The sequence below is a fragment of the Cricetulus griseus genome (assembly GCF_003668045.3).
Source record: "Cricetulus griseus strain 17A/GY chromosome 1 unlocalized genomic scaffold, alternate assembly CriGri-PICRH-1.0 chr1_0, whole genome shotgun sequence".
Taxonomy (NCBI): Eukaryota; Metazoa; Chordata; class Mammalia; order Rodentia; family Cricetidae; genus Cricetulus; species Cricetulus griseus.
Genome location: NW_023276806.1, coordinates 67310777 through 67327435, shown reverse-complemented (window position 1 = coordinate 67327435; position 16659 = coordinate 67310777). Strand labels below are relative to the sequence as shown.

Here is a 16659-nt window from a genome sequence, read left to right as displayed (position 1 = left end):
ATGATGAGAATTTTGGTAGAGAAAATTCGACTGGCATCAGAAATGGGGATTGCAATCCCAGGAATGGCTGGGGTAGACAGTTTGATCCCAAGAGCCCTGGGTGCCCTGTTAAAAGAGAAGGCAGCATGGCCTTGTGGGTAACTTTTGCTAAGGAGCCTACTTTCGTTCTATCAGCAAGTTGAATGTTCTCTCTTCAGAATGCTGGTGTTCCCAGGGGCTACCAACAGCTCCTGAAGCCAAGAGAAGAACCAGGCCACCAATTTGCAAAGGCCAGTGGTTGGGAGCAGCAAACAGCTAAGATGGGGTACTGAGACTGGTCAGTGATGTTCTATGCACACAAAATTATTACTGTTGTTAAGGGTATGTTTGCACCAGAAGTTCCTGGTATGGCCTCTGTCTTCTGTGCAACAATTCTTTTCCTCTGGGAAAGGGCCCTGGGGTTCCCCCACAGTGATGCAGGAAATCTCAAGGCTGCACCCTCCTCTCAAATCCGTACTCTGCCACGCCACACACCTCATTCCTCTCCACAGGCCCAAGGGTGGTGTTAAAGGCAAGCTGTCAAAGGTTAGTCAGCACTGGCCAGAGAACACTGCCTTTAGGAGAGGGAAAAATAGCATGGGAGGTGGGAAGGGCTTGGGGAGACAGGAATGTTAGGTTTAGGTGACAGTTTTACAATCCTTTCACAACCGTCAATGCCTCACCAATGGAGTCTTGAGGTCTGTGTTACCTCAGTGTTCTATTATCAGCTATTCACCAGGTTCTGTAGGTATAAAGTATACCTGGGCTCAGATTCCACAGAAATGAAATAGTAGGGAAACCAGGTTTTTTGAGCCTGCAGTAGCTTTGGGAGGTCATGTAATTCACCCAAAGAGACAGAATTGCTCATACAACAGGATGAGGCAGTGATTGAGCCAGGAGACTCCACATGTCCAAACAGGGTCGTTGGCTTTAACATGAGTTTCTGTAAATCACAGTTGCCTATGTAGTGGGCCAAGTGTACAGTGCCACCCAATTCCATCTTAAGGAGCCCAAGAGCTATGGCTCCTGACAGAGCACCCACATGTTAACAGAGCACAAGGGGGCAAGACACGGGTCAGTGTGCTCCATCCCACAGGGCAGGAGAAGTTCCTGTCAACATAGCAAGGAAAGCAGCTGTCAACATGAGGAAAGTGTATCACCCAGAATCATTCGAGCGGAGCTCATCTTTTTCATTCTGATCCAGACATTTGCTTTCATTCCTTGTTACTTTCCATCCTCTCAATAGGTTTTGCTTCATGCATATTCTGTGGTTAGACTTTGGGGGACCAGGACTCGGCATCAGGATGGGCTCTCTACAGACTGAGGCCCATCCAGAGCCACAACGGCCATATGCAGAGTTTAGGTTAAAACCACTAACTCTTCTTCCTCTACCAGTTTCCCTTCCAACCTACAGCAAGGGTTAGCTGCTCTCACTCTTGTCTTCTGGCTCAAGACTGCTGGGACCATAGGATTCACCTTGCTTGGTAAACAGGGAGCCTTTGGGCCAGATGACTGTTCCCGAAGACCAAGTAAAAGGCAGCTTCCCCATTTCACCCAGTCCTCATGCTGCAGTCTGCAGCCACACTAAAGGAAACTGAGCCCTACCATGATCACAGCAACCTGTTGAACCTAAGAGGAGAGAAGCACAGATTGCTTCATTTCACTCAGGGTTAGGGTGACAGGCAAGATCAAGAAGTTTATGGGATAGGTAGGCCTCTCCTGCTCTAACCCTCACCTTGACTGCTTTACTGTTCTTGAGTTCTTTGGATGGATGGGCAATCCCAAATTCTGCCTCCCCAGATGAACACAGCCAACACAGAAGAGTTGTAGGTAAAGACCAGAAAATTGGAGGCAATGAAAACAGAGGTCAGATCATGGTTACTCAGCAAATGGAAGCTGCAGAATGGGTCAGGGTCTCTTGACTCCTGGTTCCTTAATCTTTCAACTAAGAATCATCAAGTAACAGGGCACCAACATGCTGGTACAAACTAGCTTCAGATGGAAGAGCTCTGTGATTAGGGGGCCTTCAACTCCCCAGACACACAATTCCACTGGTCATTCTGCAAGGCCTAACTCTGATTCTGACTGCAGAATCTGAGTGGTAGGAGACAAGTCTGTCCCAGTGGTGTTTCCTGTGCATGGTGCTTGATACCCACAAATTTCCTACAGGGCTTGACCTTAGCGATGCTCTTGTTTCCATGGGAGGGATCTACTGCTTAAATCAGAGAGAAATAAGAGAATCAAGCCAACCCCCAAATAAGATGATTATTTTAGGGAGTATTGCTGTTTGAAATGCCACTCTATTTAGATTTTAAAGTGTTTGGATCACCCATGGCTTCAGGTGTGAATGAAAATTAAAACTTGCATGAATTCATATTCACAAGAACCTACACTGTAAAGACATTGCCTCATTGAGATCTCAGGAAAGGGCTCTGTGAGCCCTCTGAACTGGAATACAGCTACGAGCAGCGGCTGTCTGGCAGGCTGGGAATGGACCTCCTTGATCCCTGGGTATTACCCAGTCCTTATCAGAAAGGAGATAGCTAAGAGTATCACCCCACAGGCCCATCTGTAAGGTTAGTGATGGACTGTGGTTGATGCACATGTAACTCATGAAAATAAACATGATTAATGAATGGTGACCAATGAGAAAAGGCAAGGAGTATTCTGGGAATACTGCCTCCCATCATGTAGGCCTCAGTGGGAGGTGGACAGTTGGCTACAGAATGGCAGTAGACTCCAGATGGGCAGAAGTTTCTTGGGAATGTGAGGCTGAAACAGGACTTACAGAATCTCTTTGGTCAGATGAGAAGTGGTATGGAATGTGTGGTGTGTGTGTGTGTGTGTGTGTGTGTGTGTGTGTGTGTGGTCACGTGCATGTTGCATGGGAAGAGACTGCATGGGTTATGGACTACAATGCCTGCAGTGTTCTTCTGCACTGGGGGCTCCATCTAGATCAGTAAAAAGTTTCCTGTAGTGCCATTTCCAGACCCCCTTCCCTTCATGTCCCCTCATTTGTCTCTTCTTAGATGCTAACACAGGACAATCTAAAGCTCACAAGTTGCTGCTCCCCACACAGGGACAGCATCACAAACCTGACACTCAAGGCACTGAAAATGGAAGAAGAAATATGATTGGCCTGGGGGTGGGGTAAAGAGGAGACAAACCCAAAATTTGCCTGGATAAAGCATTTACCGTGCCACCTGCAAGGTGAGTTCTAACTAGGTTGAGTCCTGGAGTAGGACAGTAGCGTCTGGGGTTCAGTACTGCTTAACTCTATCAGAATCCAGCAGTAGGCAGTCTCATCATTGGGATGTACATAATAGATTCAAAGTGCTTGGAGACTTAGAATAATGCAAGGTGTTAGGAGCCTGGTGGAGGACAGGTACCCCTTTCCTTTCCACAGAGACTGGCATATGGTGGGGAAACCCCTACAGCTTTTCCTTCCAAATGAGGTTTTTATTGCCTTTGGGAAAAAAAATAGCTCCATGACACCTCTGCCCTACCCTATTCTCCAAGGCTCAAGAGTTAAGACCAAAAAGTAGGGCAGATGACATGAAAGAAGAAAGCTTGTGTGGCTCCCACTACTGTTGGATCTGGGGACTGCCATGCAGTCAGTACACAGTGGTCCCTTGCTAGTCAACCAGGACATGGTCCTGACCATTCTTTGTTCACATCCAGGACACATCTGGCAGGTCCAGCACAAAGTTGAGTAGAAAGGGAACAGTGCTACTGGGGATTTCTGGAGCCCTCTGTACTAAGATAGCCACAGATAGTAGCCACGGTGACTGGCATTTTGACCCCAACCGACAGAGGGCTGGATTTGAACTCATTGTCCCATCTGTAATCCCCTGAGATGGGAAGGATAAATGTAAGTATGAAAGAAATCAAGAGAGGGACTGGTGGGCTGTCCCGCATCCCAGCTGCCTGGACTAGAACCACCTAGGCCAAAGCTCGCCCACCTCAGCGTATCTCCACGCCCACGTATAGATCAGAGGAGCAGGACGGAAAGGAAATGATAAAATGTGCTCTTCTCTCCTTTCTCCCCCTCTCCTCTCCATCCTCCCCACACCACCGCCTCCACTTCCTTGCCCAAGCTTGGGTCAGGAATGGACAAAGGTCAGTAGAGACATCCTCCTGGAGAAGAGCTCAGCAGGCCTAGGAGACTGGGGCATGCCCAGAGCACCATCCTTGGGATGGGGTGTTACTGGGAGACCTGCTCCTTATTTGTGATGGCAGGAGGAGGAAGGCTGGGTCCAAGAAACGAGCAATGAGCAATGTCCCTGAATGTCAGGGAAGAGCTGGGAAGCCTTCTCCTCTGCCCCGCAGAGATACCCCAGCCAGACTCCAGCCTCTACACGTGAGTCTGCATGCGCTGCTGAAATCGCTGGCCGTAGTCTGAGTGCTGCGAGGTGTAGGAGAATCGAGTGGCCGTGGCATACTTGCCAATAGGGTCATAGGCCTCATAGGGGGTCCTCTCCAGGCCAGAGGGTGGGGCCTGGGGATAGCCTAGACGGTACGTAGGATACCCGGCTGCCCCAGGGAAGGGGTGGGAGTTGAACTTCTCATAGTTCTCGTAGGACAGCTGGCTGGTTGTATCGGTGCCACCAGGAGCAGAAGGGCCAGAGGGTGGGGGCTCTGTGCCATAGTCAGAGGCAGGGGCCCGGCTGTATGTATTGAGCTGGGCATAGCCGCTGGAGTGGGAGAGGCGGGATGACGGACGGCCATCAAAACGTGTCGGGCCAGGGGCACGGTAGTCAGCATATAGCACCGCCCTGGAGGACGGGCGATCTTCGTGGGCACGCACATTGTAATAACCGTTGGTGGGATCCTGGGGGTGGGCGGCAGTGAGAGAAGAGGATAAAAGTGGGCGTCTCCTCCAGTGTAATAAGATTTCAAAGGCTCTTCCGCCCATGCCCACCCCAACCCATGCTCTTCTGCTCTTCTCACCCAGCACCACTCTATCTTCTGTTCCTCCTGCAGACCTCTTGACCACTCCTCCCTGGCTGTCCTCACCCCCTCCCCCGCCTCGCACACCCTCCTATCCCATTTCTGGTGTGCCTTGCTTCAGTCCCGTTTCCCACCTTCATCTCATACTCTTCCCGGGTGTCAATGGTGTCACAGCGCAAGTCCTGCTTCAGATCCACATCATCCTTAAAGGACTAAAGAACAGGAGCGGGTGTCAGGGGACAGACATTGCTTTTACCCCCTCCCCGCCTTTACCAATTCCATGCCCAGAGGCCATCTGCTAAAGGAAGCTCTGGGTTAGGGCAGATTTGTGTCTCATGTATAGGTTGAGGTACCTGAGGCCGGGCTTCTAGCATTAATTTTGTTGCTAACATGTAATATGATATCTTGAGTACACCATTGCTACTGTCGGGGAGCACATCTCAGTTACGAGGAGGCTGAACCAAAACTATCTACAGATTTCCCTCTAAGTGAGGGAAGGATGAGGCAAAGGGAGTTGGAGGGGAGGAGAGAGCAGCTTTGCACATGTGTGTGACAAGTGTGACTACTGGTGAGCAAGTTGGTACATAGGACTTGGGGTGACAGGAACAGGTTAAACTCGCTGAAGAAGAAGGGGTGACAGAAGATATTAAAAACTGCAGGAGCTGGCCTTGGGACTATGAAGAGCCTAGGCCAGTGAGAAGCGTGATCCTCACTGAGTAGATGGCCTTCATGACCCGAGTTGCCGTGGATATGCTGGCGGTATCATCCTCCCGGTCAGAATGCATTGTGAGTGGCTCCCGATTCACTGTTTCTACCTTGATGTCCAGCTTTCTCAAGGTCACATCCTTTCGACCTAGGGCAGGGAGGTGTGGTTGGTCTCTACAGCATTGGCTTCCAGCCCCCACCCCTTGATGTGACCCTGAAGGGTAAGGTTGGGGATGAAGCGTTTGTTATGGCTGCACAGTGCCTGTACTCACTGCCTTTGCGGCGTCGGTAGAGGAAGAAAACTAAGGCAACAAAGAAGAAGATGACCAGGATGCCTGCACCAATGGTGGCCCCAGCAATGATGCCCACAGGTAACACTTCTACAAACAGAGGGAGGGAGAGAAGGAGTGAAGATGGAGCCATACGGGGACCTGAAGACTTGGCCTCACACAGTGGCAACTCTAGATTACGCATGAAGCTAAGTTTTGCCTGAGCTGGGCCGTGTTGATATCTAACTCCAGGCCACACTGGAGAAGATCTGGGCTGAGCTTGGATTGAGATCTGTGCTTTCCTTTGACCAGGGTTGATGTCAGGGCAGTGTTCCATCTCTGCCATCAGTTTGTCTCAGAGTTTTTAATCCCCCTCTTTTTGGCCCACCTACCCATGAAGCTTGGTCCCTCCTTCCTGAGCTGCGCTTTTGTCTGAAGTCAGTTCTCCCCAAATTCCAATCTGCCACATCTGTTTCAACCTTCTCAACGCCATTTCTTGCCTGCAAAACTGCTCCATCTGCGCTGCCTACTTGTAGCGTCAGTGGTCCTCTGTAGGGCCCCTGCTTCCCTTAGCTGATAATGAGCCCAAGAATTCTCCCTTTGTCCTTCTCTCTCTTTCTGAAATTAGTAGTTGGATCCAGACTCTGGCTATGGATCTGCTCCTCTAAGATCTTTCCCACATTACTCTTCTGTTTCTCATACCCACCCTACAGGTATCTTTAACTACACCTGAACTATTATTGGCTTTCCCAGACATTTCCCAAGGGTCTCTCAGGTTCTCCCTATCTCCCTTTTCAATGACTAGTTCTCAAAAACAAACATTATTTTTCCTTCACCAAACATCTCTGTCAAAGTCTAGATGTTTTCTTCATCTTGCCAAAGGTACCTGGAGAGAATATATCCCTTCTATAAAACCAAGGCTACTTGAGAGGGTAGGAGAACCTTTGAATTTTACAAATATTCCCCATTCAACCCTCTCAATAACTCAGCGACATAGGCAGTGTTAATCTGTCACACATAGCATTAAGTTCTTCCCCGTCTGGATTAATTTGTTTCTACTATCTAAGTTCCTCCGCTAAGGCGAAAGTTTCTTGTGGGCAGAGATGACTCTGTGTTCACACCTGCAACCCTTTCTTCAGAGTTGACACGTAAAGATGCTCAGGAACATTTATGTAGTAGATTAATTAGCCGAGCACTGAAGTCCACTTCTGGCAGAGAGGCCAGAGAGAGAGAGAGAGAGTTATCTTGCTTTGAAAGACAAGGTAAAACTTGCGGAGTAGTCCCTATGGCTGACCTCGCTCTTCAAGCTGGATGATGGCAGTGCCTGGCCCGAAGCTGTTCCAGGCGGTGCAGTTGTAGTGGGTCTGAAAGTCAGCTTCCATGACGTTGTTGATGGTGAGTGTGGACAGCACGCCACTTCCTGAGTTAGTCCTCTCCACGGTGTATCGTTCCAGGGTCCCCACCTCTAGGAAGTTCTCCTTCCATGCCCACGCCTGGGGTGGGGAAGGCAGGAAGGACGTAAGAAAAGGGCACGTAGAGGAAGCACATGGCCCTAAGACACTTTACTCCACTCTTAGGTAGCACATTTGTTGTCCCCAGGCCCAACAAACCTTCGCCCCGGACAACCTGTGTCACACCAACTGCCACAAATCCTTGACACTGATCTTCTGCTCCAACTCCAGAGGCTGTGGCTCCCACACAATAGACATGAGATTTCTCTAGAGAAGACTTTAAAAACTACTACCTTGAGACTTAGGTACCAAGTGTGAACGTGGGGGAGAGATCCGGGAACCTGCCTCTACAGCGGTCCCATGCTGTAAGTCTGACGCTGTGTGGCATTTCGTGATGTGGAGGCAGCTGAGCTAGTGAGCCAGTATTTGGATCTTGGGTGTTGCAGGGACTTTAGTTCATTTACCTCCCACTCCAGAGCAGCTATGTGGCCATGCTTGCCCTGCCTAGGCCTCATTTTCTTCGCCTCTGAAGTAGCGGATACTGGCCAGTATAGGGCAGTGCTCAGCCCTGTGAGTCTAACTGCGCACGAGTCTATCTTAGCAGCCTTACCATTAATCAACCCACAGATACCTGCCTGGCTCTCTGGAGATACATCTGCCTGCTCTTAATTATGAGCAGGGAGTCAAGAGGAGTGTCCCCCAGGCCTTCCATCCCTGACCGCCCCAGCCGAGGCAATCCCAACTGTGTGTGCTTGTGGCTAAGGAAGAGGAGTAGCTGAATGTTGGCTCCTTTCCAGGGATCAGTCCTCCCAGCTCTATGAGGCAAACCTCCTGGGAGCCAAACCGTCTTCTGCCTAGGCAGCTGTGGTAATGAAGTATCCCTGGGCAGCCCTGGAGTTAGCCAAATGGTCATTAAATGTGATGAGGGTTTTGATGGTTAGTGGCCACAGGAGGAATTAATTGTTTATGGTACAGGGGAGTGAAGAAAAGAACGAGGAGTGGTCAGGGACTGGTGGAAGGCAGACAGGAAAGAAGAGAAAAGAGTAGGACAGGTGGGAGGGAGAAGCGATGGGAGGGGATAGGAAGGGGGGATAGAGAGAAAGGACCTTCACCAGGAACGAGAGGGAACCTACTGTCCCCTGACTCCAAGGAGCTCGGTCCTTTTACAACTGCTGCTGGAATGACTCATACATAGGGGTGTGGCCACCCCTTGGAGGATGAGGAACTGAGGTCCAAAGCACTAGTTCAGGGCCACACAAGTAAGGGAGGAGGTAGAATGTGAACAGGTAAAATGATACAGAAACTAAAAAGTTAGAGGATTGCAAGACCAGAAAAGGTTGGGGAGATGGAAGATACAAGCCAAAAGAGGCAAGGAGGAACTGGACGGGTGAGACACAGGGCTGCTTGTTAAGCCTGAGCAACACTCACAATCCGATCTGGAGGTGGGGTACTCCCGATGAAGCACTCCACCTTGCCACCGTCACCTCTCACAGCAAACTGCACTGCCTCGCTTGAGATAATAGGGGGTCCTACAAGCAGGAAGACACAGTCAGGCCAGGCAGGAGTTTCAGTGCTTGGTCCCCCCCACCCCCCGCCCCGTCTCACCCACCTAAGGCACTCACCATTTACATAAAGTGGTACCTCTCGCTCAGCCACTCCGATTCTGGGCACAATGGCCCGACAGGTATAGGTGCCAGCATCTGCCTGGGTCACTGACTTCAGCAACAGCTGATTGCTGTTACTCAGGACCTGGGCAGAGAGATTAGCCTCGGGTGGGGAGCCAGGACGCCTGGGCCCCTAGGTCGGTGAGGGCCCGGCATCAGAGGCATGGGAAAGAAAGCACGAAGGGTCACAAGTGAATTCCCAGAAGGTAAATGGGTTCCTGAGTCTGGTTCATCTATCCCCTGACTCTAAGCAGGCTGGCAATAAGAGCACCATTTGTACAAGAGTGGGCAGATGTTGGCTACGGCCAATGTAAAAGCACACAGTCCTTTCTGATGATCTGTTCCATGCTTTTATTACTAAGCCAGGTAAGACAGTTTATTCAGAAATTCCTCTGTACAATCCTAGCTCTGACTGTCTAAGACGGGTCTTTAGAACTGTGCACCTCAACTTTCTTTGCCAGCTCCACCACCGCCCTGTGCACCATTAATGCACTGGATCCTTGACTATTGTAACAGCAGTCAAGTTCCCTTCATCCTGACCAACACCTAGTTCTATGGAGAGTCCAGGAAGGGGACAGCTGATTGCAAGTGTTCCCTTCTCCCCCAAACTCCAAGGCCCTAGAGAGTTCCAGATTGGATCGGACAAAACAATCCTGAGCCCTCCCCTTGTCTTCACTGCAGCTCGATGGCCGTGTCCCTTCCTCCCAGCACTTAGCACAGGCAGGGAGAGGTTTACCATGTTTGAGTCCTTCTTGGTCCAGGTGAGGGTGAGAGGGGGATTCCCAACCCAGACACAGGTGAGGGTCACATCAGAGCCAATGTCTGTGGTTGTGGGCTTTGGGTCAACTACAATCCGGGGCGCAACTGAGGGAGAGAGAAGTGGCTTGTCAGAGTCACAAGGACCTGAAGGTCAACGCCAATCTGTTTCCTTTTCTTCTGTTCTTGCTCACTACCTCCCCGGGTTCACTCCTATCTCTCCAGTTCCGGGAGCTCCCCACCCCCACACCCTTTGAAGGCCCAGCTCTCTGTCCCCGCCTCTGCCCTCCTAGCTACTCACAGAGAACATTCACTAAAGTGCTGACGTTGGTACTCCCCACTTTGTTGTGGACCTCACAAGACACAGGCTCCGTGAAGAAGGAATAATCAACATTTGTCTCATAGCGACTCTCATGGGCATCTTCAATCAAGAACCCCCCTTTGGCCCACCTGGAGGATAAGGCAGCACAGATCTGACGTCAGAACTTGGGACTCTCTCAACTACATTCAGGGACAGTGGCCTCCCCGGTAACTCCACCACCACCACCACCACACCAGTCTCAAGGGCCTTTCCATTATCACTGGCATAGAACCCCAAGCCCCAACCCTTTCACCTGTAGCCCAAGATCTCAGGGTTGGCTGTGGCCTGGCACGTAAAGATGACTCGCTCGCCCTCCTGCACTGTCTGGGGCTCAATGGACAGAGTCACTGTAGGGGGATCTGCAAAGTAGGGGAGAGGAAGACAGGGTCTTTTCTGCCCTGAGTTTCTCTCTTTCCCTCCGAGACAGATGCATTCATACCACTTTGATGTGAAATGAGAATTCAAGTTTACAAAATATCAGCTATCATCTTCACTCTTTCTACACAGCCTTTCCAGGGGCTCTGGCCAAGAATGATACTGAAGAAACCAAGTCTTCAATGGATGTAATGGCCCAATATGGCCACTAGGTGCCACTGTGGTTTAGTTTAGCTTATGGTAGGGGATAGACTAAGAGCATCCCTGACCAGGAGGGATGCATAAAACATCTGAAACATCTGCCAGGAAGGCATGCTCTAGCCATGCTAGATGCTCTTGTGCCGTGACTTCTTTAACACTCACAGCCTCAGTAAGCAGATATGATACTCTACTCAATGCTCCATGTACCCACCATTATAGCTCTGGGATCAAACCAGGAACCGAGGGGGAAGCATTGGTCCTGGGCTGCTAGGATCCTCATTCTGTGCTTCTAAAACTGCCTATAGAACATGGTCCCACCTCATGTACCCTACCCAATACCCTACTCACGGTGTACATCGAGCTCAATGGACGTCTCCTTGCCATTGGGGATGGCCTCGTTCATGCTGCGACAGGTGAACACACGACCGATGTCTAGGTCTGTGGGGTGAATGAGCAGTTGGCTGATTGTAGTCTCCCGTTTACCATCCTTCAGCAGTTCCTGGGTAGAGGGGAAGATAGAGTCAAGACTAAAAAGCGCCCTCCTCTGCTCTCAGAGAAGCCAACTGAAGGAAGGACAGACCTTTTGTAGTGCAGCTCCTTCCCCGTTCCAACTTCTTCATAGTTAAAGAAGTAGGCTATTTAAAAAGCTCTGCGAAATTTACAGAAAAATCGAACAGGAAGTAGTTTCCCTCTCCACCATGGCATCCCTCATTATTATACCTTACAGCAGTGTGGAGAACTCATTATAACAGACACATCAATACTGGTATCTTACTACTAACTGGAGTGTATGGTGCACACAAATGTTTGCTCTCTGCAGTATAATTTCTCTCTGTGTAACCGAACCTTGTTCCTGGAATTCCCTAAGCCCACAGTTAAGTTCTTTCTTTCTCTTCTAGAAAGCCTTCCCAGGCCATCCCAGACCTCCGGGCTCTCTCTCTCTCTCTCTCGCCTGAGTTGGTACCATATACAGTTAGAATGTCTTACATTTGGCCTTAGGCACCACGTATTACAGTGGTGACACTAAGTGCAGGGCCAGATTTACCAACTCAAAGACTCACTGGCTCAGTGACATCCCAAACCATGTCCTATATTGTCACCTACCCGAGGGAAGCACACTATGGACAAAAATAAGGGCTCTCATTCAGACAGTCATGCATACATCTTTACAGGATCAGTGCAAAACGCAGTGATATTTTGGAGCTCCATACTCCTAAGTGAATAAGCAAAAGAGAGGAGCAGGCAACAACCGGTATTAACAAATCAGCTTGTCTGGCTGCCAAGATAATTTAAAAGATGTAGCCCCTCCCCCAGGAGGAAAACAAGAGGTTTGGTGGTAAAAATGATTAGCTCCGTTGGGGTCAAATGATCATTAATCAAATGGTGGCACTGAGGCCATGAAGGAGAGATTTGCCCAAGGCCACAGAGGTCAGTCACTAAGAGGAAAGCCAGAACCCAAGCTCTCTATCCTCCCACTCCAGGAACACAGAGGGCAGTTTCTCTCCCCACTGGGAAGTGTCATTGTACCCAGCACAGGGCTAGGTGCACATGCTGGCCACAACTGGCAGAATGAGCAGAATGTTCCTCAAGTGCAAGTTCTGGATTCCACCGCCATCGGCTTTGCCGTGTGATTCTGGGTAAGTCACTATTGTGCCTTCCCCATCAGAGAATGTGCACAACCCGGCTTCCACAGCTCTTAGCTGTGCTGAAGGGAGAGGGCCAAAGGTATCAACAGGGGAGCCAGACTCGGGTACAGAATGGCAACTCTGCTGCTTGCTCTCTATGTGACTTTGGGTCAGGCAGTCGACTTCTCTGACCATTAATTTCCCCCTTTGTAAGTTGCACAGGATGCCTACTTTGTGGGACTCTACTGAGGTTTAAGAGAAACCACTCATATAGCACCTAGCACACAGGAAGTACTTATAGAATGGCATAGTGACCCTGGAGTCTGTTCCCTTTAGGAAAGGAAAGATATCCTGGAGCTGGGTCTGAGAGAGGCCAGGGGAACAGGGAGGTTCTCACCGTGCTAGCCACAGCCCCCTCCTGCTGTGTCCCATCTCTGAACCAAATGATGGTGGCGGCAGGCTTGGCATTAAAGGCCCTGCATGTGAGGTTGTGGGGGGTGCCTGCTTGCAGCAGAATCACAGGGCCCCCATCAATCCTGGTGTCTTCTGGAGGAACTGGAGGGAAGAGGAGAACAAAATCAGCTCAGGATGCAGCCAACTGTGTGCGTCCCTCTCAGCCCGGCAATGCTACCCTAGCCCAACTTACAATCACTATATACAGTGCTTGTGAAGAGGCTTCACTCAGCCCACAGCTTTCTCAGATCGCCCTCCTGTTACTCCTTCACAGTTGCTACTATTGTCTGATACTGTACTCACCACTGTTGCTCAAGGGTACTTACTTCGATGGAAGGCTATCTCAGATCACACCCCAGGGAAGGAGGGCATCTTTCACAGCATCCCTTCCATCTATCCCCTTCCATCTGCTCCTCTGCCGGGAATGGCCAGATGGGCAACTCCATCATTACACCTTTAGCAGGTTATTTCTCCATAGCAGTTAAGACTGTGCTGTTCTGCTCAGACAGCTCTAGAGGCTACAACTGCCTGTTGAATGAATTCCAAACCCTTCAGTCTCCTGTTTTAGGGTCCACAAGCCACACCCTGTAGACCCTCACCTCCTCACTTTGCTACTGCTGTTTTCTCCATAGGGCATGACCTCTCTCAGAGCAGCTGTGGAGGAGTTACCACCCTGGTCAAATCCCGGGTGATGTGGAGAACTCCGTGTGTCCACCTGTGGCAGTTCTCAGCTCTGAATATTGTCTGCCCAGTGGTTACTGTTGGTGACTGTCCTTCCCTGCCTCAATCTTCTTGGAAAAAGCAGGTCCCAGTCTCATTGGCATTTAAAAATAGTCTCCACAGACTAATGAGTGGCTAAAACAGGTCTTTGCTACGGGCTTAGGGAACTGAGTTGCTATACATCTGGTTTTAAGAAATAAGGTACCTTTCCTTATACCACAGCCACAGGCTTCTAAATATTAAGGTGAGCCAGATCCTGAGTTCCCCAAGGCCAAGGGTCTAAGTTCTCTGAGGGCAGGAGTTCTTTTTTTTTTAATTTATTTATTTACTATTTTGAGACAGACACTCACTATGCAGTCTAGGCTGACATTGAATTCATGATTCTCCTGCCTCCACCTCCCAAGTGTAGGGATTAGAGGCATGTGACATTGTATTCATTTCTTCCTATTAACTGTTACAGCAGTAGTGTCTAGTCAGAGCCGGTGGAACTGCAAGCCCTTAGGGGTTATTCACTGAACTGGCCATTGAGGGAATAAAGGCAGAAAGATTTTGATAGGCATCTAGGTCCACCTAACATTCAATAGACAGAAATGAGCAAGGATTTGGTTTTCTTCTTTCTCAGAAGAGGAAACTTCTAGAAGAGACCCTCTCGGGGAGACCTTGGGAGGTCCATGGAGCTGGAGACAGACAGGGCTGTCCTGGAATGGGAGAAATGAAGGTCTGTGTGCTAGAGTTGCTGACACAGCTTTCTGTTCAATTTGTGCGTGTGGAGTGGCAGAATGGAGAAGGAATGGAATTTAGATCAGTGTCCTTCAAATCCTGCTGCCTTCCTTTACTGTCATGTGGTCTTGGTTGAGGCCCTAAAAGCACCGAGTCTGATTCTCCCTAAGAGACCTAACGAAGTCCCTTCACCGAGCCTACGTGAGATCAGTGTGGAGCTGCACATAGAGTGAGGCGTGCAGGGTACTTGTATTGTGTAAAATGTACTACTTTTACTATGATGAAAGGGTTCTGGCTTCTGCCCACATAATTACTCTCTCAATCCTGGCTCTCCCACCTCTTGCCTGCCCCCTGGTACTTACAATTCTGTTAATAGGGGCAAGGTTGTGGTTATAAGTAGGAGAAACTTGAGAAGTATAGACGTGCGGAGGGAGGGTCTCCTGGTCTGCCTGGCCTGCTACAGTTGTACCTTCCCACTACACTATTGGACTGAGCCCCTAGATGCCCGGAGATATTGGGTCCCTGCTACAAAGAGAGCAAAGCACCCCGCCCCCCCGCCCCACTGGTCTTTCTGCACTTGTCATGTTTCTGTCCCTTTCACTCGGGCAAAGACCATCTGTCACCCCTGTCACCAACCCACATTTCTCTAGAATTTCTCAAAGTCTTTGAAGCCAACTGTCAATTGTAAACCATAAGCCAATTGACAGTAAATTCTACCATTTCCCCGAAGTTTACCTCCTGTTCACTAAGGCACCTGTGCATACGACTTCATTTAATCCTTAACAGAAAATATTAAACTTCAGGAAGAAGGAAGGAAGGAAAAAAGGAAGGAAGGAAGGGCGAGTAGGCTGGTACCCTGATGTATTTCCATACCAGTGATAAGGGTCAAAGTACAAAAATGACCAAGGCACAACCCAAAACCAGGGCTTTGGATTCCTAGCAGCCTAGAGGTCTTTCCATTGCTAGGAGTCCCCCATGCTCACCCTCCCCTTATAGGAAGGAATTTGGGTTACAGACCTATTTATCTCAGTCCTTTCTCCCCCACTTCAATGACTTCGTGTTGGAGGGAGGGCAAAGATGAGACGAGGAGGTCAGAGGAAAGGGAAAGGGACAGAGAAGATTAAAGAAGGAAGAGGAACTCACAGTCAGAAGGGTCTGAGCCAGAGAAAGCACAACAGAAGCCACTGAGTTGGGGGAGCTTAAGACCTGAAGATGGGCGCTACTGGTTTCACTTTTGTTCTGTGTGGACGACAGTCCTCTCATTATTCAGATGGCCCAAGGCTTGCCACAGTGACATCTACTCTGTCCCCCTGTGGGCTGCTGCTAGGAGCTCAGCTTTCAAAAGACAAGCCATCAGGCCACTCCAGCTGCAAACAGTCTGGCCCCTGGGTCCAGCCCCACCCTTCCCAGGCTCATTCCAGGGAACATCTGACAAGAGAGGAACATGCTGAGGGAAGGAACAGCCAGGCAGGCTGGGCTGAAAGGCAGAAGGTCTGGGATTTAGGGGCAGCAGAGAGATGGAGAGGAACAAGGAAAGTTCCCTAAACAACAAACTTGACTGAAATGTAAATCAGGAAAAGTATGGGCTGTGTCTCCACCACCATATCCTCAGTGCAGAGAGCCCTTTCTCCACAGCTGTATTTCACATAGAGCTCTGGGTTCTTAGTGTGATCTGGGCAGAGGTGGGAGCAAAGGATATCAGTCTTACAGAGACCATAATGCCCAGTAAAGGCTGGATTAGCACAGCCACCTCGACTCTTGACCTGCTTTTAGTTTTTTTAAAGTATAATTTACAACACATACGTGTGTGTGTGTGTGTGTGTGTGTGTGTGTGTGTGTGTGCCCATGAGTGTGTTTATAAACATGCCTTCTTGTCTGTGTACCACCCACGTGCATGTGGCTACAGAAGCCAGAAGAAGGCATTAGACTCCCCTGGAACTAGAGTTAGCAGTTGTGAACCACTAGATGTGGGTGCCAGGTACTGAAGCCAGATCTTCTACAAAAATAGCAAATGCTCTTAAGCACTGAGCTATCTTTCTAGTCCCACTCACTTAGTTTTTGAAGTTCACCGAAGTATTTGTTGAGAGAACCAGAGAGAGTAGAGACAGTAGGGGGAAAGGTGAGACTAGGAAGAAAGGAAAAGTTTGGGGCATTGACGAGGGACCCAGAGAAGGGAGAAACAGCTTTGGAGTTATTACTGAGCACGGTGAGTTTGGCCCTCCGGGATCGCAGGGCAGCCTCTGTGGCCTGGCACTCATAGGAAGCGTCGTCGGAGAGCTCGGCATCTGTGATCTCCAAGTTGTATTGCCCAGCATCTGCAGAGCCCACGACCCGGTACCGTGGCCAGGCTACAGGGACAGAACGGGGAAGACCAGAGTGAGACACAGTCTT

At 49.8% G+C, this 16659-nt stretch overlaps 1 protein-coding gene across 4 annotated transcripts in view; it reads right to left on the bottom strand.

Moving 5' to 3' along the window:
• Positions 1–406: 406 nt before the first annotated feature.
• Positions 407–16659, bottom strand: part of Kirrel1 (kirre like nephrin family adhesion molecule 1) — a 91764-nt gene continuing 75511 nt past the window's right edge. For 3 of the 4 annotated variants that reach the window (XM_027393014.2, XM_027393015.2, XM_027393017.2), the window contains 13 exons: positions 16467–16616; positions 12773–12930; positions 11099–11249; positions 10428–10533; positions 10115–10263; positions 9794–9921; positions 9016–9190; positions 8822–8922; positions 7237–7435; positions 5946–6053; positions 5682–5821; positions 5103–5180; positions 407–4849 (listed from right to left, as the gene is read on the bottom strand). In XM_027393014.2, coding sequence (XP_027248815.1) covers positions 4373–4849; positions 5103–5180; positions 5682–5821; positions 5946–6053; positions 7237–7435; positions 8822–8922; positions 9016–9190; positions 9794–9921; positions 10115–10263; positions 10428–10533; positions 11099–11249; positions 12773–12930; positions 16467–16616 — 2120 coding nt within the window. In that variant the 3' untranslated portion in view covers positions 407–4372. The remainder of the gene's footprint in view (positions 4850–5102; positions 5181–5681; positions 5822–5945; positions 6054–7236; positions 7436–8821; positions 8923–9015; positions 9191–9793; positions 9922–10114; positions 10264–10427; positions 10534–11098; positions 11250–12772; positions 12931–16466; positions 16617–16659) is intronic. The other variant, XM_027393016.2, reaches the window with a different exon arrangement.